The 23882-nt window shown below is 35.5% G+C and overlaps 4 protein-coding genes across 4 annotated transcripts in view; 2 read left to right on the top strand and 2 right to left on the bottom strand.

Moving 5' to 3' along the window:
• Nucleotides 1-23882, top strand: part of LOC134851783 (DNA-directed RNA polymerase II subunit RPB3-like) — a 422117-nt gene that overhangs the window by 93871 nt on the left and 304364 nt on the right. The gene's annotated exons all lie outside the window — the stretch shown is intronic.
• Nucleotides 3070-9692, top strand: LOC134851754 (uncharacterized). The gene is made up of 3 exons (XM_063867982.1): nucleotides 3070-3487; nucleotides 8243-8351; nucleotides 8954-9692. The coding sequence occupies exons 1-3, from the start codon at nucleotides 3451-3453 to the stop codon at nucleotides 9690-9692; spliced, it is 885 nt and encodes a 294-aa protein (XP_063724052.1). The 5' UTR covers nucleotides 3070-3450.
• Nucleotides 9877-13554, bottom strand: LOC134851763 (universal stress protein Sll1388-like). Its single transcript, XM_063867993.1, has 3 exons — nucleotides 13247-13554; nucleotides 12479-12798; nucleotides 9877-10271 (listed from the first exon to the last, which is right to left on the bottom strand). The coding sequence occupies exons 2-3, from the start codon at nucleotides 12791-12793 to the stop codon at nucleotides 10050-10052; spliced, it is 537 nt and encodes a 178-aa protein (XP_063724063.1). The 5' UTR covers nucleotides 12794-12798; nucleotides 13247-13554; the 3' UTR covers nucleotides 9877-10049.
• LOC134840518 (ras-specific guanine nucleotide-releasing factor 2-like) overlaps nucleotides 18441-23882 on the bottom strand; it is a 103609-nt gene continuing 98167 nt past the window's right edge. The window contains exons 30-34 of the mRNA XM_063856376.1: nucleotides 23125-23209; nucleotides 22408-22605; nucleotides 20963-21042; nucleotides 20381-20498; nucleotides 18441-19831 (exon numbers count right to left, since the gene is read on the bottom strand). Of these exons, the coding sequence (XP_063712446.1) occupies nucleotides 19613-19831; nucleotides 20381-20498; nucleotides 20963-21042; nucleotides 22408-22605; nucleotides 23125-23209 (700 nt within the window). The 3' untranslated portion in view covers nucleotides 18441-19612. The remainder of the gene's footprint in view (nucleotides 19832-20380; nucleotides 20499-20962; nucleotides 21043-22407; nucleotides 22606-23124; nucleotides 23210-23882) is intronic.

The following is a 23882-nucleotide window of genomic DNA, read 5'->3' as shown; positions in this document are numbered from 1 at the left end:
TTGGCTACATTGGGGAGTGGGCAGATATAAATTTTTGTGCAGTGGGGAATGTTGTGATTTAGTATTTTAGTATCTCTTAACCTTGACCTCTATAGATTAATCAAGTACCAGTATTGTCTACTCTACGAAGTCCAGTAGACTTCGCGTCACTAGTTGCTCTTTTAAGACATCGGTCAGTTTTAATTATTTCACACATTATTTTATTCCTTTTAAAACTTAGTTAGTTAGGATAGTTACCAGTGGTATTTACATACTTTTATTAATGGGTGCTCAAGTTAACCAGTTTATACGCTCATATTTTGAGCATACCCGATATCTCACAAAAAAAATCGGAAGTAAAATCATGGGTCCGTAGGACAAAAGAGATGATAAAACAAGCCTTTTTTCAACATAGCTAGAATGTCATGCTAAACTTCAACAAGATTTCTTGTATATCATGTAAAGCCCTAATTGTTCAGACTGCCCCTTAATAATTCGTCACCAAGAGTTTTTAGTACAGAAAAGTTTAACACACTCTAACTTTGGGCTGTTAAAACCAAATAGTATGTGTTAAAGTTTGAGACGTGAGAGGAAACGTTATCTTCTAGAATGGGAACACTTCAATTTGTCGGATCGTTTTATTCTGTCGGTTTTTTTCATACTGTTTTGATAAAGACATCTTCAGAAATGGGTTTGTTGGGTACGGATTGATATAAATCTCAGAAATTTTTTCATACCAACATCTGCAATGTGCATCGGTCTTGAACATCAAAACAGCAACATTGTTTTTTGCTTCGCAGTCGTTGTACAACCAGTCTAACATTTCAAGTTCTTATTGCACCTGAAATATTAATCAATTTCATTTGCTTGAAGAACCATAATCATGTTCGTCAATCAAATTTTTCTAACTCTATTTTTTCTCCTGGCATGCTTCATTTCGCAATTTTAAAGGTCGGAACAACTACTCTATTTAATTAATAAATGACCTCGAAAATTTCGATTCACTGTGAAAAAGATCTGTACAATTAACCTGTGCATCAAAATTAGTATGCTGGAGCCAAAGGGGAGGATCATAAGGATACCATGCATTGCGAGTGTGTTTATCAAGATTTAAACTCGCCCCAGGCCACCGACTAGCCGCAAAGCAACAGTTACACGACAAACCACGGAAATCTGTCTACTATATTTTATGGGAAGATTTGATAGCTTGGCTTGTGCACAAGCCTTCTCCGAAAACGACAATAAGACAACTGATATCAGTTGCAACAATTTTCAGAAGCGAACACCGCACCGAAAACACCTTTTAGCCAAATAAAAAGTAAGCTAGATGGTAAAAAGTCATAAAACATTAATTCAACTCCATTGAAATTGTGCAAAGCAGATGAATTGCTACAAAATTTGGATAAAGCCGGATTTCGGCGCAGTTAGCTTGAGCATTTGCCAGTCTGTATTTTGCTTATTATTTTAATTTTTTTGAGACACTGGTCAGTGCTCGAAATAACCAGTTTATACGCTGTTAAAGTGAGCAACCAACAGTTTCTCCAAAATCTGAAGTTTTTCGGTTCTGCAGGTGTGTAGGCTGTTCTATGCATTTCGATTATTTTTGGACACTGGTAAATGCTGAAGCTAACCAATTTACACGCAGTTTAACTTGATTTTTCACCAAATTCTCTGGTTTTTCTTTGGCTTGATTTTTCATTAAATGAATTGTTTTAGTTTTGCAGCTGTTTAGGCGGTACTTTGCATATCAGTTCGAATATTTTTAGATACTGCTGATAGCTCAAGCTAAACAGGTTATACGCAGTTAACTTGACCATCCACATTTTTGCAGCTGAGTAGGCTGTACTTTGCATATAATTTTTTCTTTATGAGACACTGGTGGATATTCAAGCTTACTAGTTTATACGCAGTTAGATTTGAATAACGACCGTCTTCTCCATAAAAAGGACCAAAAATACTTTAGTTCTGCAGTTGTGTAGGCTTTAATTTACAAATAGTTTCGACGGAATTTCATTCTGTTGGAAAAGTACTTGACGAGGGGTCTTATGCAGTAAACGGCCCAAAATAAGTATTTCTAATTCTTGATTTTAAGTCATTATGTGGTTCAATCTGTTTGGTTCATTAGCCAATCAAATGCAAATAACATGGTTCGGCATTTCAATTAAAATTTGAAGCAGATAAAATTATTGGCCAAAATGACCAAAACGATAGAAACCATTTTTCTGAACTTTTTTCGTTTGGGTTTAATTTCACAAAAAAAACATGGAACCAATTTTACTATTTGATTAAGATTCACATTCTCATTAAGTTCGGCTAAGATTTTTTTCTACTGAAACGGTTGATTGACATGCCTGGTCATGTTGCTTGAGTTTGATTGGTTAATATCAGCCAATCAAATTCTTCCGCATTAGCTTTAGCTAAGACATGTTGGCCGGGATGTTAACTTGATCCAAAACTTCCTTGTTTAAATAGCTGACTTTGAAAGTTTTTTTTTCATTTGAAGCAATTTGCTCCAATTTTCTCAATTTATGGTAGTTTCATTGAGTGTCCGCTATCGAAATGGAAAACTTTAACCAATTTTATGGCCTAACTGTTAGCTTGGTTCGGGTAAATCGGGTAAAAAGTTCTTTACGAAGGCAAAATGTGTTTTCAACTGGTTACTTATTCCACATGCTATTTTTAATGACAACCGGGTAACCTCGACAAATATGAAAAATCTCAGGTGGGGGAGAAATGATAGAAGATTGCACGCCATTGGATCAGATATTGCTTCGAAATAAAAAACTCATACGGTTATGACTAAAAAAACTGCGCTTCGAAGCTACGCTAATACGTGTATTCGGCATGGCATTAAATTGCATGTTAATTAGTCTTTGCCGCTTAATTTAACTCGGTCGAATCATAATTGCAAATCTGGTCAAAAAAGATTTTCGGTTTTTTTCTCAATTTGCATCTGAAGATCTACTTGATCGTCGAGTGTTAAAATTCTAAAAAAAAACGAAAAGTAAATATTTTAAAGTGCCCAATTTGTTACCTGTCACGATACAACCGAGTCAATTGCTGTGTGTATTTTGTTTAACTTAGCGTGTTCTTACTATTTGCTCTATGTAGTAGACGCATTTTGTTGAGATGAAAAATCTATTTTATGCATATTTTTGAACACTTTTCACAGTTGATTTGAATCAATGTTATTCTTTCGAAAGTGATTGAAGCTTAATGTTTTAAACTGTTTCGTCAGTCAAGGCAGACATTTTCAGCAAAAAGACATAAGAAATCTTGTAACGTTTCGAGTTGCGGTAATGGCTCAAATTTCGTATTTTCTCGGCTGCTTTAGAGGCGGAATTTTTCTTTCATCAGACTAAAAGCTTCAAACCAAAAAACAATATTTTACGGTCAATTGAAGGCTTTTAAGAAATAGCCATTATTTCTGAAATTTATTCATATGCCCTCCAAAGGAAACCATTAGAAGAAATGACGTCAACAACCACAACCATCGCAGATCAACATCGTAAGTTTTTTGTTAAAATTCCTTTTTGAAGGTTTTTTTGAAAAGCAACCATCTTCAATAGGTCTTGCAAGGTGAACATATTTTTCAAAGAATAACCTTGCGTCATACCTAATCTGTCTCCTAGAATAAAAGCCGAGGTCCACAGATTTATCCTAAATTATAGTTATTGTTTTTCTCGCACGATCGTCAAAGGTTCTTCAAAACAGAGGTAACTTTCGCTAAAAAATTGACATTGGGACAAAAGGCTCTTTTTCAGTTTCCCACCCCCTTGTAAAATTACTAAATAAAGCCGTTCAAAATTGTTCACACGGTATTTCGAATGTAAGAAATGTTGTAAAATTTGTTCACATGTTTACGCTGAGACGTTTTAATGCAATTTATAACATGAAAAGTCATTTTAAATAGATTTTCATTATTGAATTTCAGAAAAAAAATCAAAGGGGGGGGGGGGCTGGAAAAGAGTCAGTAAGAGAGATCAACGCCTCGGCAGAATTTCAACTCGTTCACAGTTCTAAGTTTACTCTTCGGCAATATTTTAACGCATCAGTTTTTTTAGCGTGCCAATCCTGTTTTTGTTCTTACAAAAAGGGAAGGAACGGGGGGTTTCTAAAAGACTCTTTAAAAAATTCTCTGTGTTCAGAAAAACTGCTGCGGAAATTGTGCTGTCCAGATAGTTCAACAGCCAGAGTGAATAGATAAGAAAAAGCAGTTTTTAAATTTCATCCCAAGTTGAGAATATTTAAGTTATCATTATCCGTCTCTTATAATTGAAAAAAAAATTTGAAATTAATTTTTTACAGCACTTGTCCCTGCCAAAGAATAGGGCGTCCATATGCCAACCCTTCCTCAAAAATTTCTGATTGCTCATTCCACGCTAATGTATACTTATTTTGATTGGACCGGCAAGCCAAAAAAAAACATTTTCTTGATCAAACCATTCCAACAAGCTCCCCAGAACGGCGTTTTTTTGCAAATATGACTGAGGTGCAAAAATTTTTGACAAAAAAAAGAGTTTTTTCAATGTTTGTGCTCTGGGGGACCTAGGAAAATCAATTTGACCTAAGAAATTTCGACCAAATTTTGATTTGTTTTTAAATACCTCAGGGTGTCAGAGTGTTAGTAACCTATTGATCATATAGCTTGGCTCATTTGAATTGAGAATGAATTTTGCGCCGCAACAACTTGCCGCAAGCACTACGCTTTAACAGAAAAGCGCCCATTTATTGTCGTGGTAATTTTTCAACCATTTTTTTTTAAGAGCCACAGGTGAAATAGATTGTTGAATTGTGATTTTAGGGTTTGCATGTTTTCAGATGGTACAGAAAAACAACAAAAAAATGGGCAAACTTGGTTTTGAAAAGTCATTTTTTCAAATGAAGAACAGTAGAATCAGACTGAGACTGTGGCACGCAAACAAGTCTCCTGTGTAAATTCTGATTAGTTTTACTCGACACTGAGACAATGCTATTGACCTGTTTTTCGGAATCCTTATCAGGACTGAATAATTTTCAATAAAACTATACACTTAATGCTCTGCGAGCGTTTTTAAGGCACCTGATTTTGCGTTCAAAAAGTTCCTAACTTTTCCAAAATTCCTCACCCGAAAAGTGGGGGAGTGGCACGAACAAGTAACCAATTTCAACCTGAGCGCTCTTCTCTTTTTCGTTCAAGACAATATTATTTGATATTTTGTCCTGCCTTTCTTTTTACGAGAGAAATCAAATGAATTTATGCGGTAGTTAAATATTGCATTGTTGTAATTTTGACTCTTGTTGTTCCGATTTTTTAGGTAAGTGAGTAATATATACGCTTGTTGTTCCGAATCTCGAAGAAAACGGAATATTTATGTTTGGTGTGGTTTTTTTAATCGGTCAATTTTTGGCTACCGAAATAATAGTTTTTATTAATTTTTTTATACCCCAATGAAGATATGGACTCCCCGAAATCAAATTCAAAAATTCATTTTTCCGATCCCTCCGATCAAAAAAATACCTTTGATCATTTTTTCTAAATTTAAGGGTGTTTGAAAATTGCCAATTTGGCCATACTCTGGGCTAATTTATGCGCGCTTTGAAAATTTTATTCATAATCCTGAATTATCACTCAACAAAATCGTTCCAAATTGTGCTAAGGCTAGCTAGTCGGTCGTATTAATTTCGTACGACTCAAATTTTCACAATTGATCATTGATATTGTCCAATACTTTTTAAAAATATTTTCTTCACCCAAAAACTATTCAATATGGATTAAGGGGCAATCGAAACATACAGGGCTTTTCGATTGCCCCTGTATACGAGCAGACTTGTTCTTTTTTCAGACCATTTTCCCAAAATAACATTTCCTGAGAGATGGAAAGAATTCCTGAAAAATCCCGAGGGGCGCTCTCAGTTATTTTAACTTCATATTTCAATATTTCATATCTTTTGATCTGCATGGGCCTAGCCACTTTAGTAACCTACTACGAGTCTATCTGGTTACGTAGCAAAATGTAGACAAGTCATAAAGTAGACACGTCATAAAAAAGACAATTACTATATTAAACGATCAGAATCGAAAACAGGAAGCGAATTTTATGAATATTTTTTCCCCTAAATTTGCTTTGTTCCCGATTTTGATTGGTTAATGTACTATATGTCTGCTTTTTGACCGGTATGAAATAAAAGTTTTCTAGTTTTTGACCGAACTCCAGTCTGTCTAAACTGCTCATTTTGTACTTTATATATAGCAAATTATCCCGCGCTGCAAATCGTTCCAAATTGAAATGAGGCAGCTGACTGGTTTAATCAATTCCATACTCGACTAAAATGTCAACACAAAAAAGATCAGCCTAATATTCATAGATTTGCCAATATTTATTTTGCCAAAAAGGTTACTTCGAGACAATTACAGTGCAGTCAGAACATTCAGGGTTTTGCTCGAGTTATCTGTCCATGGAATTTAATCCGTTAATCCATGTCAGAAAAAAAATGTGTCAACATCTTGCATGGGTTTTCCTTGACTTTCTGGATCGATTTAAGAGTCTAGCACTGGTTTTCAAACAACTTTCTTAGGAACAGGCCTTGACTGCCAGGTTTTGGTGAAATTAGAAAAAATGTCAACGAATGCAAACCTGTTCAAAAAAACATTAACCAAGTGTTTTATTATATATGAGAACCCGCTTGCTAAGTGGCAAGAAACTCGCAGAAAAACTACGTTTGGAGATAGATTTTTATTTTAATTTAGTAATTTTCACACAGATTTTTTGAAGAAGGGTAATCTTGTGTATATAGATAGAAGTTCTACGTTAAAAAAGCGAAGTTTGAAAATGTGGGCTGTTTTTTGACAGACGAAGGCTAAGTTTTTTTAATTCAACATAAACAAAAAAAATATGTGGCTTTACACAAAACTATGATAGTGGTTTTTGGGTAATTTGAGTAGAAAAATGAGTCTGAAACACGTTATTTTCACAAATTTTGCATGCAAAAATATTTTTTTTCGACAAATTGGTTTAAGCATACAAACAGTTTCGAGACATTGTAATTTTTTTCATAAATTATGTAATATTTTTTTTTCAAAAACTTTGAAACGTCGATTTCATTGATTTCTTGGAAAGGTACTTAGCAGGTGTCCAGGCCTGATGTTCAAAGATTTTTTCATTTCATAGTGAATTATTACGATGCTTCAACTTTTCCATCGATTAGATATCATAAACAAGGACTTTCGGTTACTGTGAAAGTAGCACAAAATATTCCTACCATAGTCCAAAAAAATACAACAATGTTTTCTCAAATTGTTGTCTTTTTTTTCTGCATGTTGTAATAAAAAAAATCTGAACGGAAGAAAAAAAATTAGGAATATTTGAAATTCATAGTAAAATAGGTCAATTGGAAAATCGAAAAAAAATTTCAGGCCTGATTTCGTGGCCTGATTTTCAAAGATTTTTTTCATTTCATAGTGAATTATTACGACGCTTCAACTTTTCCATCGATTAGATATCATAAACAAGGATATTCGGTTACTGTGCAAGTAGCACAAAATGTTCCTACCATAGTCCAAAAAAAATACAAAAATGTTTTCTCAAATTGTTGTCATTTTTTTTCTGCATGTTGTGATAAAAAAATCTGAACGAAAGAAAAAAAAACTTAGGAATATTTGAGATTCTTAGTAAAATAGGTCAATTGGAAAATTGAAAAAAAAGTTTCAAAAATTTTTTTGCGGATATTTTTGAATTTTCAAGTTTTTGATTCCTAAAGTTGCGCTAAAAAAACTCCAAAAACTACCTTTACTTGAGTAAAACTAAATTTTCACGGCTTAAATTAAGCTTAAATAAGCTATTGCAATTACTAACTACCTTACTAATTAGCTCGAAACTAGACCAAACATTTCAATCTGGTTTTTCTCGACACTGTGAACGTTTTTTCAAATTTTTTTATGTCGTTCGAGTTGCGATAAAAGGTCTTTAATTTGATATATCACTCAACTTTGTCCGATGATAACTTGTGGTGGCTGATTTTGCGTGGAAAACAAAAAGTTGAAAAAAAAACTAAAACACCCGAATACAAAGTTCTTCCCCATTTTCAATGGTCGGAACAAAAAGGTGGATGCATTTTTTTCAAAGGTTTTCAAAAGTATATCTTAGACTTCTTGGCAGGAATCCTGGATGTCTCTTGCCAGTAAAAGCAGGATTTTTCTGGACTCTTGAAGTCAAGGTATTCCCCTGGCCGATTAATATGGGACTCGAGTCTCTGATATGTTTATCAAGAAAAATCGTTTCAGACCAGAGGACGGTGGAAGACATCCCCTTAATCAACCGGATCTTACCTATCAGTGGAATCCTTATCTTCCTCGCTCTCGTCATCATTATTTTTGACCTGGCCCGCAAAAAGTTAGCCGACTTATTTATTCTACTCGACTTGTTTTGTTTTTCCATTTTCACTTTCACTGTCAGATTGAAATAGTTTAGTAGCTGCAAGGGTAATAATTTGCAAGAGTTATTGAATGTGCTCACGTACCGTATGCTTCAATAAATTTATCGTTTTAAAAAGTCCAAATAAAATTTCAGCTATCTATTGACATTAAAAATGCGTTGGGAGTTATCGAATAAAAATATGCACTGCGGGCAGGGGCGGATCTAGGATTTTCTCGAGGGGCGGGGGGGGGGGGGGGTGGGGTAGGAGGAGCGGATTTTTGAAAACTTTTAAGTTCGGTCAGCCAAAAATTGATTTCTTAAAAAGTACCATAGGGGGGAGCCTTTGGGTCGGCAGGGGTCGAATGCGTTGGGAGTTATCGTATTAAAATTTGCACTGCGCGCAGGGGCGGATCTAGGATTTTCTCGAGGGGGGGGGGCGGATTTTTGAAAAATTTCAGGTTCGGTCAGCCAAAAATTGATTTTTTTAAAAAGTAGCACGGGGGATGACTGCGGGCATGTTTTTTTTAGAGTCAGCACTAGCGAAAAAATATGAGGCTAATAGTAATATATATGTCTAGATGTTTCTCATGGAAGAACACATTCGTCACCACAGGAATTCTATTCGAGGGCGGACTGGACGAGGAGTATCTATTCCACGACGGCCAAACTGAACTCAAATACTCCCCCTCCCCCTCTACTTCCCATAACCAGACTTCGGACAGAGACGGAGTCAAAACCAGTACCACCCAGTTGCGTCCAGAACGTGAAAATCTGGACCTGGCTATTTTGTCACTATCAGCCGGAGATCACCTTGTTGAAGATTTGAACAGTCATAAAAAGTACTTAATTAGTACTAGCTATGTTGAGAAGTCAAACAGCGATGTGCCAGAAACTATAGAGTCAAACAATAACAATGTTGAGCCTCATGATCCGCATGAAATTGACATCAATATTTATAACGACAAAGGCGACTTGAAATTTGAAGATAACAATAGTCGGAGGACATCAAAACATACTATTGTACAGTTGCCGAATGAAGACTTGTCTATCATGAACACGGAACAGATCAAATCAATTCTGACCAATCAAAGCACAGCTAAAATTGAGGTTTACGATGACGTAATTGTTACGAACGAAGTGCACTCGAAGGCGAAGAAGAAAACAAGCACTTCTAATTTGATGCCTCTGGCAACCAAAATCAGACCTTTGATAGTCAATAGAACGCCGAAAACGTCTCTACCATGCATGGGAAATCCTAAAATTGAGAAAAGTACAAATCATCGTCGTCTACGAGGCATAAGCTCTGCGAGTTTTTAATCGCTATCGTATAGAAATGCAAAAAAAAAACGATCTCTTAGATAAATTATGCTCCCCAAAAATACGCAAACTTAAATATTTATTGAGAAAACTCGAAGTTCTCATATTGATCTAAATATATTGGATATTGTTAGTTTACAACTCGTAGTTGAATTACAAGATAAAAATTGTGTAAAATTGCTGGTGAGACAATCAAAGATTTTGTAATTTAAAGTGTAAGACAATCAGATTTACAAGAGTAACTTTGGAACAACTACGGCCATTTGAAATAGCAGAGCAACCAGCTATTGAGTTTTGGTAGTTTTTTAAAACGTACACGTAAACCAGTTTTGTTCGCGATTTTTTCTATTCGAATGTTTAATGATGGACTGGCGGCACGACTATCACGGGCAAATGGGCGTGATGAATAACGTAATCGCTGGTTGAGCCGAGAATAGTTCTTCGGATGCTGCCGAGTCCACGACAGCCGATGACAATGCAGTCGGCATCCTTCTCCCGCGCGTAGTGAACTATGTTGTGTCCCGGGGGGTCTCCGTCACGGGCGTTAAAAGTCGCACTCAAGTTATCTTTTTTGATGATCTAAAAAAAATCTGAACAATTATACTACTAAGAACAGTTCATTGAGCTAATCGATACCAATGATTGAGCTAATCGATACCAGATCCAGGAGGCGGTTTTTCACAACAGAAGATTCTTTGTTTTGGGGATATTTATTTTTCAGATTACCATTCATACTGATTCAGATTCTTGCTAATTTTCCATGTCTTACAGCAAAATTGTCTAAGACAGCATTTTATCTTTTTTTTTTTACAAATTTGAACCACCACAAATAAACGGAAGAACTTTTTTACAAGTTTGAAAAACCACCAACAAACGGTAAATCTTTTTTTTTACAAATTTGAAAAACCACCAACAAACGGCAAAACTATTTCTAAGAAACGGTAAAAAAAATGGCAGAAAATAAAGAAATGCGCCGTGACCGAAAACAAACCTTTGGGTAGACAGGGGGTCGAATAATTGGGAGGGGGGTAGGCGTCCACTAAGCCGCCTACCAAAATCCGCCCCTGTTGAGCCTGGTATAGTGTTTGTGGGACCAATGTCTTTGGAATAGTTTTTTAAACGCTTCAGAATTTGGATAGACTAGCTACGCTCAAACAAACCACGCTTAGGCGTTCAGCGTTATTATAAAAGCTCAGAAGCGCAAACAATTTAGACCAGCAACTTAAGGAGTTGCAAAAAACTTAGTCAGAACGAAATCAATCCCTTTTCTTTTTTTAATACTAACAGTTCGATTGAATCAGTAGCTTCCTACACAATGTCTCTTAGAATTTTTTTTCCAAAAATAGTCCCCTGTTTGCACGTGTTGAGCTGCTACACCGGGAAACTTGTTTCACACTTCTTGAAGGATAGATAAGTTTTTCAAAAAAAATGGAACATATGACGATCTTTTTTAGGCCGACCAAACTGATTTCTCGGGACCTCCGAAAGCACTATCAGGGTTCGTTTTTCATAAAATTGCATTTCCGCAGACGAATTTGGGAAAACAGCAAACATTACGAGGCCAAACTGTGTACTTAGTGAATTGTAAGCAAATTCGACAACAAAACTAAAACAGATTTGTCGCGAAATCAGCAACAATGCTAGTTTTTACAAGATATTTTGAGCACTCCATTGCTCAAAATCACACCAAAAACAGGCAAAATTGCGGGATCCGCAACAAAATTTTGCAAAATCCGGAAGTTTGTGGAATTCACAAACAAACAATGACAGCCGGTTACTGTGCAAAAAGCACAGAATGGAATGTTCCGACCATAGTCTTAAAAATATACAACAAAATTTTTTTTTTTTTCAAATTGGTGTCGTTTTTTTCTGCGTGGTGTGATAAACGGATCAACAAAAAACCAAGGAGTATTCGACATTCATTGTAAAAAATTATGCAAAATAAACACATTTTATAGAGAAATAACTAAGAACCAAAAAAAAAAAAACTTTAACAAGTTTTTTGCAGTTTTTTTTTGAATTTTTGAAGGTTTTGATTCCAAAAAGACGCTAAAAAACTAAAAAAACTGACTTTATTCTTTAACTAACTTTTGTATTAAGTTTGAGGGCTTTTAAAATTGTAAGCTCTTAAGCTATCAAAATAAGCTATTGTAAGCCTGCTCGCTCGCTTACTCGCTCGGAATTAGACTATAAATCAAAAAATTAAATCGGTTTTTCTCAACACTGGGAAAACTTTTTAAAAACTTTGTAATGTCGATCGAATCATCACGACTTAAATTGCCTAATATAAAATATCAGTAAAATCACTCCGATAATTATTTGTGGCAGCTGATTGTGCGTGAAAGAAAAAAAAAGAAAAAAAAAACGAAAACAAATCCGAATACAAAGTTCCTCCCATTTTTCAAATGGTCGGAATAACAAATAATATATGTAGTAAAGTTACGCTGTCGCTGAATCCGCAACTGGAAAAGGAATCCACAAATTGTAAGCGGAATCCACAAACTATACGCGGCGCGTATAATGTAATTTTACAAGATAAATTTATTATTTGTTTGTTTGTGAACACTATCGCTCCGAACTCGCCTGTCTTTGGAGCGATAGAATGCTTAAGCTATACCAAAGGGCAACCTTGCGGTGGTCAGCGGGTCCAATTCCCGAGGAGGGAGGGGTGCGTCCGCCGAACCCTTCGCTAAACCCGCTACTGCCCCCTCAGGCGAACGATAGGGGGCTTTGCGCAATAATCCAAAAATTCTTTCAGCAAATGATTTATCAACAAGTTAACTAACCAGTTCGAACTTGAGAGTCAACTTTTTGATCTCTTCGTGTTTCTCTTTGATGATCTCGTTCAGAGTCTCTTTATAAAACAACTCTCCCGATCCGATCACTGGGATGGTCGGCAACTCCACCGCGTGGAACAGAAACAAATGGTCACCATCTCGGTGGAAATTGTTCAAGTACCACCTGAGAGCCCTCTCCGAATGGCCACTAGCGTCAATTGCTATCACAATTTTCCGTTGACTTTTCGATCCTTTTGATTCCGACAATGAAACTTCCCCGACTTTCGCGGCAACATTCTCGACGTCAGTGCTTTTGCTGGCCATTGGAACTATGATAAACAATCGATTTGGTTGCGATCTGTGAGAATCAGGATTTTTAATGATGTTAAATGTTCAATTGGATTGTATGGGTCAAATAATGGTTGCAAGCTACACTAGTTATATATAACTGAATGCACAGCAATCTAAATTCGATCTGAAAAAAAATACCGGATGTATATTGCGGACTTGAGTGTGGATAACTATTTGCTAATATCTCCCATGCATCAATACACATTCAGCATTCAAGTGGAGCTTTACTTACACATGACACACGAAAGAAAAGAGATGCCTTTTCCCTAACAAGAGCTAATAGTAGGGAAACTCAAAGCCAATGGATTTATTTAAAAACTAGAAAATCTCAAGAATGAAATTTGTCAAAAAGATTTTAACTAACTTAACTAACTGATATTAAATGTCTGAACAAATCAGCTTTTCTTTTTTTTTTCAGTGTCTTACCTTTTTCTAATCGATGAAATAAAGATGCTGCTGTATATGAAAGAGCTCAGTAAGCTAAGTTACAGCTGGATTAGCTTATGTCAGCTAGTTTCACTTGCAGTTTAGTAATGTCAAGGCTGGCCCATAAAATAATACTCGCGTAGAAATCAGATATTTAAGTAAAAGCTTATAACCTTGATTCAGATGGTTAGCTAAGCTAGATAAAGAATCAACTGCGATGGTTTGTGGTTCACGTGCAAACATAGTTTATATGGTATGGTTCTTTTATCGGCAGAATTTAACATGAAAATCTTTCTCACTTCGACTGATAAAGCACAATTTCTTCACAAGAAAAGTCATAAAATGCAATTTGTTCACACACGCATTCATTCGCCCGAAAAGACAGAGCAACAAACAACTATATGACTATATTATGCATGTGGAAAACCTAGCCAAAGAATTAACAAAATGAAAGGAGACGGTAGTGTATAAATCAGCCAGATTTCATGTCATTTCCGGTGAAATTAGATAAGCATAATACCAGCTAACTGTTATTTAACTGTTGCATATTGCGAATTATTAGCTTTGCACCATTTTCGGCTGGCTTATTAAGTGGCTAATTTGAATTTCGGATGGCTTATCTACCACCCTACCATGAAAAGTAGAACTTAAGACTGACAGTTCTGTTCGGATTTTTTTTCCGAATTTTGCATTTCTGTAGAAATTAAATGTCAGATGTTTATCATCATTAATCTAAAATATTGAGGTTGATTTTTGAGCCGATTTTTCTTGTACTTGAAAAGATTTTTCAATTGACCTCGAGTAGTGTTTTAATTTAGCTGAGTTTCCAATGAATCACTGCAGAGATAACAAGAATTCTTTGATTCAAAACCTTTGTTTCCAAAAACCCAAAACAACTTACTTGAACTTAACACGAGAAATTTTTGAGAGCACCGAATCAAATGGATCATTAATGTTCGCTGACAATTCCAACGATTAAATGCACTTCCTAAAGTAAAATATTACCGCTTAACTTCTTTGCTGATCTGCTTGGAAAAAATTCAAAAAAACCATCAAAACTGCTCGTATCAGGACAAAAATCTGAACGCTCCGACAGCTCTTTAAAATCCACATTCACATGATCTACATTCACATAACATCTACATCCACATTAAAAAGACAAACTTCCTAAGTACGATAAAATTTACTAGCTTAGCAGTTTTTGAAATTCGTTACAAATAGTGCTTTTAAGACATGTTTCCGAAAAAACCCAGAACAAGTTACTTCAGCTTAACGAACGTTTGTTTACAGAAAAATTTTAAGACAAAAAAAATTCTTTTTGAGAGCATCGAATTCCAACGATTAGATGCTTAAACTAAAAATTTGCTACTTTTCTTCTATTAACGTATAATGTATTTTCCGATCTGCTCGGAAAAAGAAACAGAAAAACCATACAAGAGTGCTCGTATCAGAACAAAAATCTGAAAGTTCCGACAATTTTTTAAGATCTAAGAAATAAGTCAGATTTCTTATGAAAAGAATCCCCTCTGCCCGCTATTTAAAAAATAAAAATATGCAATTAGCGTCTAGCAACTCTAGCAACGTATTAATAGTTCCAAATAAAATAACTAGAATCAAATTGAAACGATTTCTGAGCCGGATTGAATCGCCGCTAACGCATTTTAAGAACGAAAAAAATCGCGTGTTATTTTCCCATTTTAGCCATTGTCATTTTCCAAACCGTAATAACTTTTCGAAACATAATAAGAGGTTGAACAGCCTTTTAAAATTGAGCGCAGGATGTCAATACCTTTCAGATGGTATAAAAGATCCATTCAAAAGTGAGTAAAAAGAGTCAAACATTTGCTGAAGAAAAAATAATCACACCGAAAACAAACAAGACTGCTCGTAGCAGGGCAACAACATGAATGTTCTGAGTGTCCTTTAATTGGTCTCAAAAAAATTTTGGTATATTGAATATTGGCAAAACTATGAACATTAGGCTGATAATATTTTTGAGTTAAGACTTGAGTCGCGTAAATACTTAATTAAAACAGTTAGCTGCCTCATTTGAACGATTTTGTAGTGCGCGATAATTCGCCACGTGTAGATAACGAGCAGTGTAGATGACCTCGTGCGCCTGATTCTATAATTGTGTGCACACGCAGCTGGGCCCATGCAGGTCAGGGGATCAAGCCCCCGAGGGAGTAAAGAGTTTTGTTAAATTGGTCTGAGTAAAAAAAATCATCCCAGCATATTTATTCCCGAAGTGCATTATCCCGTCGAGAAAAAAATCATTCGAAGTGCACATTCGCATGGTTCACCAATAACATCGTACAGGGTTGCATTAGAACTACAAAACCTCTAAGTTCGATGAAATTTACTAGCTTAGCAGTTTTTACATTTCCTATAACATATTGCTTTCAGAACGAGTTTTCTTTATGTTCATCAGAAGAATTTGTTGCGAAAAATTAATATAAACTGGGAACACTGTATCAAAAGTACTTACTTCTTCCATTATTTATTTTAATTTAAAATTTAGCTGATGAGGAGCGTAACTTGTACTCGGCTTGTCTCATCTCAGTAACTTTCATTAAATGAAACAAACTAAAAATAAGCAAACTAAGATAAAAAAAGCAACAGATGCAACGCCTTAGATAAGAAAATCCCCCACGGACAATGTTCAACGAAGTCATAGGTTTCGCATCAGCTGACTCATCATATAGACAATTCGTGCTCCTCATTTCAATTTGGAATAATTTCTGAGCTGGATTAATTCGCCGTATTTGCTAAGCATAATCAGAAGAAAAAAATGCCGGCCTGACTTACCCCAAAATGGTTATTCATACCGCTTAAACTTCACGAAAAACAGCAACAGATGAAACCTGGTTTTATGTTTAAACGCAGTGTATCCGTTTCATCAGATATAACAGAGCTTTCAGATAGTTCGGCGCTCACCATGTCTCGTGCTGAATGAGCTTCCGATGCAACATTTGCCAAGCAGAACTTTTGAACAATTACCATAAAAAACTCGAATAGACTTAGGATTGTGAAAAAGCTTACTCTGGTCATCAAAAGTCCCAATAAAGCCCCAGAAGATGGTAGCATTGTTTTTTTTAGAAATTGATTGGTGGAAAGATCTATCTTGAGCTAAATGCTGACTCATCGGAATTTCTACACTAGTCATGGCTGGTCTATTGAGAAAAGGAAAATCGGAAATTTTATGGTCTCCAATGATCCCATGTAACAATGGCAAGAGTACACGGTTATAGATGCGAGCAGAAATGTCAGTCACTTGATCAGCAATCGAAGAGATGATCTTGTGGAAAGAATCGTAGAAACCAGACTACGAGATATGTTTCACGATTTTGTGGTTTTTAACCTACAATCTATCTGTAAGATGGCTGTGTACAGCTTCAAAATTAGAACAAGGTCAAGTCTAGTAGTTAGGAGCATGGCAAGGATGAGATTCTTTCTGCATCACAAGTACCTGCAAGAGTTCATCTCTCAAATTTCAGCGCATGTGCAATTTAAATTCAGCAATCATATAATTGCTGGACACCATCGCTACGGGAGAATCACAATGCCACAAGTAGATATCATTGTCCCACATCGTGAATGAATAAATGATCGCCGATTGCTCCACGGAGCCAATGTGGTGGACAACTCAATGTCAGGAAAAACAAAATCATGGATTGGAGAAAGTTCATAGAAGCACAGAAAGTTTCGACCACAATAATAAAAAAAACTTGAAACAGTGTATTTTTGAAATCAAATAGTGTCTTTTGTTGTCCGTGGTGTCATGAAATGATCTGAACAAAAGCGATGAACTTAGGCAAATTTGACAAGATTTCTTCGAAAAATGAATACAAAAAACAATTTTTTTTCAAAAAATATGAAAAATGAAAAAAAAAACTATTCAATTTCAGGTAGGCGCAAAATGAAACTTCGAAAACAAAATTTATTGAAGTAAAATTACAATTAAACGGCTTTTCTAAAAGCTTATCGCCCTATCATAAGCCTGCTCGGTCGCTTATTTGCTAGAAATTAGATCAACAATATCAACAACTTTTAATCAGCTTTTCTCAACACTGAAAAGTTTTTAGAGCTTTTTAGATGTCTTTCGAATCGCGGTTGCAAGGTATTGACTATAAAGCAATTATTGGCCCATTCCGATGATTATTTTTGGCATCGGATTTTGTGTGAAAACACTTTGAAAAAGTTTGAAAACTACAACACCCGAAGACAGCTTAACTAAGTTACAAACACCAGTAATAATGTAAAGAGAAATACCAAAATACAGTTAGAAAAGGGCAATGAACCCAAGAAAATAAAATAATGATAAAAGTAATCAAGTCTAAGAAAAGGAGCAGACTTACGACAATACGAAAGCTTCAGAGCCGCAAACTTCCAGCATGCAACAAGGATAGGTATTGGCCAGGGTAAAATATAGCCATCAAACAGTGGCAAATTTTTTTTTCATATTTTAAATTCAGCAAAAAAATATATCACATTTAAGTTCTTTTAACTTCAAGAAAATTTTAAGATCAACGCTTCTTTGATAAACCTAGCCTAATTGAAAAAACTGGATCAATAGGTAAATTTTTACTTCGCTGGGAAATCCGCTTCTAACCTGAAATGATTCACACTTTTCTCGCACCATTTGCATTTCCTAATTAGGAGTGTAAATTGAATGTTTTCAGCGAATGAATTCAAACTGAACTTCAAAAACACAGGCAACAGACAGTTGGAAAAGAGTCCATGATCGCAAGGAAACAGAAGAATATTACTGACTGAGAAAACTGGATTAGTAAGTAAGTTTTCTATTCCAATGGAAAATCTTTTAAAAAAATCCACTTTTAAAACTAAATGTTCACGTTTTTTTGCGCCGTTTCCTGTTACGTAGTTAGAGCGTGTAACTTGCCTTCTTTACAGCAAATGATTTAAAATTTAATTTTTAAAAAGTATATATAATTAGTGGCATTCATAAACGCATTATCCAAAAAAGAGCGTAGTGAGGACACTTATATAGGTTGTGAAGATTTATTCTTTTTTTCCAGGAAAGTCTCTCAATTTGTTCACGCTCTATTTATAAGGCTTTTCGATTTTGCTTTCCTTTTAAAAAAAGGAAATAACTGAAGTTATAAAAAAAATCAAAAGTCAAACCGCAATCATCAAATTTGAGCGTGAACAAATTTGAAGACTTTTCCTAAAAACAAAACAAACAAACCATCGCGACCTACAGAATGGCGTTCACTGAATCTAAAAATTTAAAATTCAAGCCAACATAAGTCAAATTTGAGCTTGGAACTTGATCTGACCAATGAGAAGAATCAGTAGCTTGAACAGCTGCTCAAATGATATCAAATGACTCTAGAAAGGTTTGTAGACAAGCTGCTGGTAACTGAAAAAAACGGATGCCCGCAAACACTAACCAAAAAAAATAACGAAAAAGCAGCCAAAAATGAAGCACAGAACAGATATGAAATTTCCAATGTTACAGATCGTGATTATAGCAAAAGTGCCACCATTTGAGCACTTTTATTTGCGAGTTAGATTGGAAAAAAGGTTCACTAGCATAAACATAGCCCCAATAACATCTTGTTTCAGCTACAGAATTGAAAAAGTTTATCACTCAATTTCTAATTCGAGCCACATTTAAAATCTAAACATTTATTAAACTCTCATTTTATATTAAAATAATTTACAGATTTATTCCACGCACCTTCAGCATCAAACTGACAAAAATTTATTTTCGGAAGCTTCTCCTTTTTGATAGAAATGGAAACATTGGAAATATGGAATGATAAGGAAAAATCAAGTCACTCGCAGTATCAAAATAATTAAACTAGTCGTCTGATTAACTTCAGTTTTCTAAAAGCGACCAGGAAAATAGTTTAAAACACAGAAGTTAGGATAGGATTCAAAAAAGCCAACCAAATTGTTTTGTAATTAATTAAATCGATAGTTTTGTAAGTTTTATTGAAACGAGAACCATGCTCACATTTTTTTTCAAATAATTTAGGTCAAGAACTTGAACGCAAGCATTTGGATTTCCTAACGCGTAATCTAGGAATCCTCTCGAATTACAGGCACACTCATCGCAGAAGTTATTTGGAATCAACAGCTTCATTTTGTTGACCTTTGAATAGCAACCTTCTGATGTTCTTCTAGCAACCTTCTGAAGTCTCTCATTTCGGTTGATCGGTCTGGACAACAATATCGACCTATTTCCGGGTTATTTCACCAGCTAGTCAACGGTTCATTGACATTTGTTTTTCTTTCAGAAATGATTTTATCTATTGCTGCATTGTCATGTTGAGTAGCGTTACAGGAGTTCTCGTGTCCATCAAATGTCCAATGGCTAGTAGTTTCGATTGTGTTTTCTCATAAATTGTGAGATCTGCTGTTCTGATGCTGCGTGTTGTGGTTCGAATGTGTTTGAGTGCTGTTTGGTCTGGGCTCCAGTTCCAGAGACCTGTTGTACATTTGTTCTTCCGTCCAGACATGGCCTGGCTGTAGAATCCACTTGATGACGTCAGCTTTGAGCTCCACTTGGTAAGGTGTCTGCTGGTAGAGTCTGATCTCCTGCACCACGTTACTGATCTAAAACAAAGCACAACAGTCGGTATAATTAGAACATAACCAACCGAAACTTGGAAAAGAGTCAATGAATGCAAGAAAACAAAAAATACACTTTTTTTTGAAATAATCTCAACTTCCGAATTTCATAGAAAAACATGGATGCCCTTAAAGCTTTTTGAATTTCAAGAACAACTTATGGGTGACACGTTTTTGCATAAAACTAACCCAATTTGAGAAAACTGGATCAATAAGTAAAAAATTTTTACGCTGGGAAATCTGAAAATTGAATCCCACTTTTGAAGTTAGAATTCGATCACTTTTTTCGCAACCTTTACAATTATGCTGCTCGATAGTAGAGTTTGCTTTCCTTTTAACAAAGGATATGAACTGAACTTGAAAAGAAATCAAAAATCAAACGCGAAAAAAAAACCAAAATTGAGCCTGAACAAATTTTAAGACTTCTGAAAAAAAAACGACACAGGAAAGCTCTACCAGGGCACGTTTTTGAAACAATTCCTGAGGAACCTGTGGCTCACGACTTCAACTTCAGCAAATAACCAATATACTCACCATGCGCATGCGTGAGAAGTTGATGAGTCCATCTGCAGTGACCATGGGGGTTCCATCTTCGATGAAGGTCAGATCTGTCAGGTACATGCCCAAGTAGGGCAGAGCAGGGGGGTCACACCTAAACAAAACACATAGCGGGTTCAAATCAAACCGCATCCCTGCGTTAACTGGTAACATTTCGGGAAAATATCTGAAATATCTGAAAACTGCAAAGCTGTATCTAAATTTTCACTAAAGAATGTGTCAGAAACGACACGTGATGAAACCGAGACAAAAAATGGCTCTTTTCCAGTCCCCCCCTTTGATTTTCTCTGAAATTCATTACGTGAAAGTCTGTTTAAAATGACTTTTTATGTTATAAATCAAATTACAACGTGGCAGCGTGAACAGGTCAACAAAATGTTATAAAAATTCTAACATGCAACATGCGGTGTGAACAATTTTTGAACAGCTTCGTTGTGTAATCTTACCAGGGGGGTGGGAAACTGGAAAAGAGCCAAAAAATTGATTAATTTAATTTATAAAAACGTATTTTGGACGACATTTAAACGAAAAGCGCCTCAAAACAATTCTAGAACTCACTTATGCAGAGCATCTCTGAGATTCTTAAAGTGTCCATCTGTCGACACCAAGTTCTGTAGCTTGTCAATGATTCCTCGTGACTGAAGTAAAAACAACATATCTCGTGAAATAAAGGCTTCAACCAGATTTGCTTAAAACTAACTCAGTTATGTTCGTTTTGATCATTCTGAGCCAACATTTTGCGTTTTCTAACAGCATACTCAAAAAAATAATGCCATCAGACAGTTAGAAAAGAGTCTTAAAAACTAAACTTTCGAATTTCAAACGATGGCGTTTAAGTTCTGTGAACTTCACGAGAAATTTATAATTGACACTTTTTGATTAAATTAACTCGGTTTGATAAAACTGGAATGCTAGGAAAAGTTTTTAATCCACAGGGAAATCTGAAAATCAAATTTCATTTTCGAAACGAGAAATTGATCACCTTTTTTTAATTTCAGCTTTCTTAACAGGGGAGTGCATTTCGCCCAATTTTGCCCAACTTGAATTAAACTCAAAAAACGCAAATATACCTAAAGGCATTCATATGTGTTTTTTAAAAGTATGAATGCACTTCTTTTGTTTCAAGACAATTTTAGGATTTTTCCTGAAAAGGCATCACGACCTATTCAAGAGTTTGAACTACGTTCATCGACTCTTAATTAAAGCAACTAGCGTGTAACGCACCTCCGGTGCTTCGAACTCTTCACAAAAAAAACGCACAAGATCTGCAACATCGAAAATTACAAATATTTTTGTAGTCGTACTCAGAGTACCCTGGCAGCACTCAGTTACAAGGTGGGGATTTTTAATTTTGTTTTAAATCTAAGTTTACTGAAAACTTTAGAAAAAATCATAAAAAGTCAAATCTCGAAAACTACAAGGATTTGAAGAGTCATATTTGGAGGCAAGATTTGTTACTCCTTAGAGTACTCTGGCAATTTCAAATTTGGAGAAATAATTAATTAAAATTTTCTGAAAATTTTTGAAAAAATCACAAAAAACGTCATATCTCGAAAACTACAAAGATTTGAACAGTCATAATTGGAGGCAAGATTCGCAACGCCTAAGAGTACCCTGAAAGCATCCAAGTACAGGGCTAGGAATTACAAGTTTTGAAAAAAAAAATTAATTTAGGCTGTCTGAAAAAACTTTGAAAAAAAAATCACAAAAATTGTCGTATCTCGTACACTAAAAGGATTAGGGTATTTATAACTGGAGGCCAAACTCGCAACTCGTTGAAGAACCCTGGCAACATCCACTATTGGGCTAATTATTTTAAACTCGGTGAAACAAGCACTGAATTCAAATTGGAAAATCGAAAAAAAACATGCTAAAATAATACGTTGAAAAATCTTAAGCATGGCGAGAAAGTGAAGCCCGCATTTAAATATATAATAGAATTCTATCAAGGAAACGAATGAAAGACTAAAAATAAGAAAATCTCGTAGGTGGGGAGCAGTCACCTGCTTAGATATGCGATCCCATGTTTTCCTCAGTCTGTACACGGGGGTGCGTCCAAAGGCGGACACTATTTCCAGTACTGTATTGAAGTTGTGAAGTCCCTTGCAGACGTCAGCTACTCCAGCCCACTTTTCAATTACGGCCGCCCTACCTTTCTCCGTCCCCTCGCGGAGGATAGTTGTCGCCACGAGGGTAGATACCTAAACAAGAGCCAATTTCTATGAAACCATTAAGAATCAATCGTAGATGTTAACAATTATCAGCCCATAAAATAAAGTTTCTCAGAATTTTAACAGAATTACTATGATGCAATTTCTTTAGCAAAATTCGGATCCAAGGATTTAACACTTTTTGAAAAGTTTCAACTAAAAAATAGCATTTCTTTGGCGCGTTCTCTTTATCAAATTAGTGTATATTGGCGTCCAAGGCGCCTTTAGAAAAATTTTATGGTCGGTCGGCCGAAAATGGCAGTCGAAAGTAAATCCAAAGAGAGGACTCTATAGTGGCTAGTAGGTCGAATCCCCGAGTGTGGAGGGGCGTCCGAGCCCTTTAAACCCACCTGCCATTAAGTGATCAGTGATTTACTAGTTAAATTTAACATTTGGAGGGGAAAACATGAGCTTATTTGACAATTTTCATTACGGGTTAAAAAACTTTAAAAAAAACTCATTGAGTCAATTTCCCCATAAGAAAAGTGTTACAATAGGGAGATGACTCACATCGTTGAATCGTTTGGTCGTTAGCAATATCTTGGGCGCCTTCTCCTGTTTGTCTTCCTTCACCCAGGCCTGATTGAAGAACTCCCTAAAACACAACTATTTATTTAGATATTCTCTACAGTTGTCAACACCATGAACATAGCTAACAAAGAGTGAAGTATCAATGAACTCAGGAAAACCGTAAAAAATGACTGACTTTTTTCATCAAAAATATTCTGATGAAATGCATATATATTGAAAAACCATTCAAATGTTTTTTTCCCGCTGGGAAAACTAAAACTTGACATTCACTTTTGAAACGTATAGACAATAATCTATTCTCGCACTATTAGCTTTTTCGACATTGGAGAGCGAATTTTTCAAACTTCGAACTTCAGAGAAAAAACAATTCACATTAACGCCCTTTGGATTTCAAGAAAATTTAAACATTTGACACTTTGGGCATAAAATTAACCTAATTAGAAAGAGCTATACTTTTCAACCCCTGGGAATACTGAAAACTAAAATACACTTTCAAACCTAGAAGTAGTAAATCACGTTTTTTCACATTTTTTTCGATATTGGACAGCGGTATTTGTTTTCCTTTAAATTGAATTTTAAAAAAAAAATCAAAAGTCAAACCTCCATGAATTAATGTTTTAACTTCGTTCAATGCCTTTAATCAGCCTATTAACAAACATAGCCAACAGAGAGTTGGAAAAAACCAAATAACGCAAGTAAACAAAAAAAAACGGGCTCTTCCCCCCCCCCCCCCCACC

This window comes from Symsagittifera roscoffensis, chromosome 1 (assembly GCF_963678635.1).
Source record: "Symsagittifera roscoffensis chromosome 1, txSymRosc1.1, whole genome shotgun sequence".
In the NCBI taxonomy this organism is placed as follows: Eukaryota; Metazoa; Xenacoelomorpha; order Acoela; family Convolutidae; genus Symsagittifera; species Symsagittifera roscoffensis.
The sequence above is the reverse complement of the archived record's forward strand: the minus strand, read 5'-3'. Positions and strand labels throughout refer to the sequence as shown.

Excerpts from the sequence above, each read along its gene's own strand:
- LOC134851754 (XM_063867982.1), top strand. The coding sequence starts at position 3,451 with ATGACGTCAACAACCACAACCATCGCAGATCAACATC. Across the intron at positions 3,488-8,242 it reads AACCATCGCAGATCAACATC|ACCAGAGGACGGTGGAAGAC; the intron begins GTAAGTTTTTTG and ends AAATCGTTTCAG. Across the intron at positions 8,352-8,953 it reads TTTGACCTGGCCCGCAAAAA|ATGTTTCTCATGGAAGAACA; the intron begins GTTAGCCGACTT and ends ATATATGTCTAG.
- LOC134851763 (XM_063867993.1), bottom strand. The coding sequence starts at position 12,793 with ATGGCCAGCAAAAGCACTGACGTCGAGAATGTTGCCGCGAAAGTCGGG. Across the intron at positions 10,272-12,478 it reads TGACTCTCAAGTTCGAACTG|ATCATCAAAAAAGATAACTT; the intron begins GTTAGTTAACTT and ends GATTTTTTTTAG.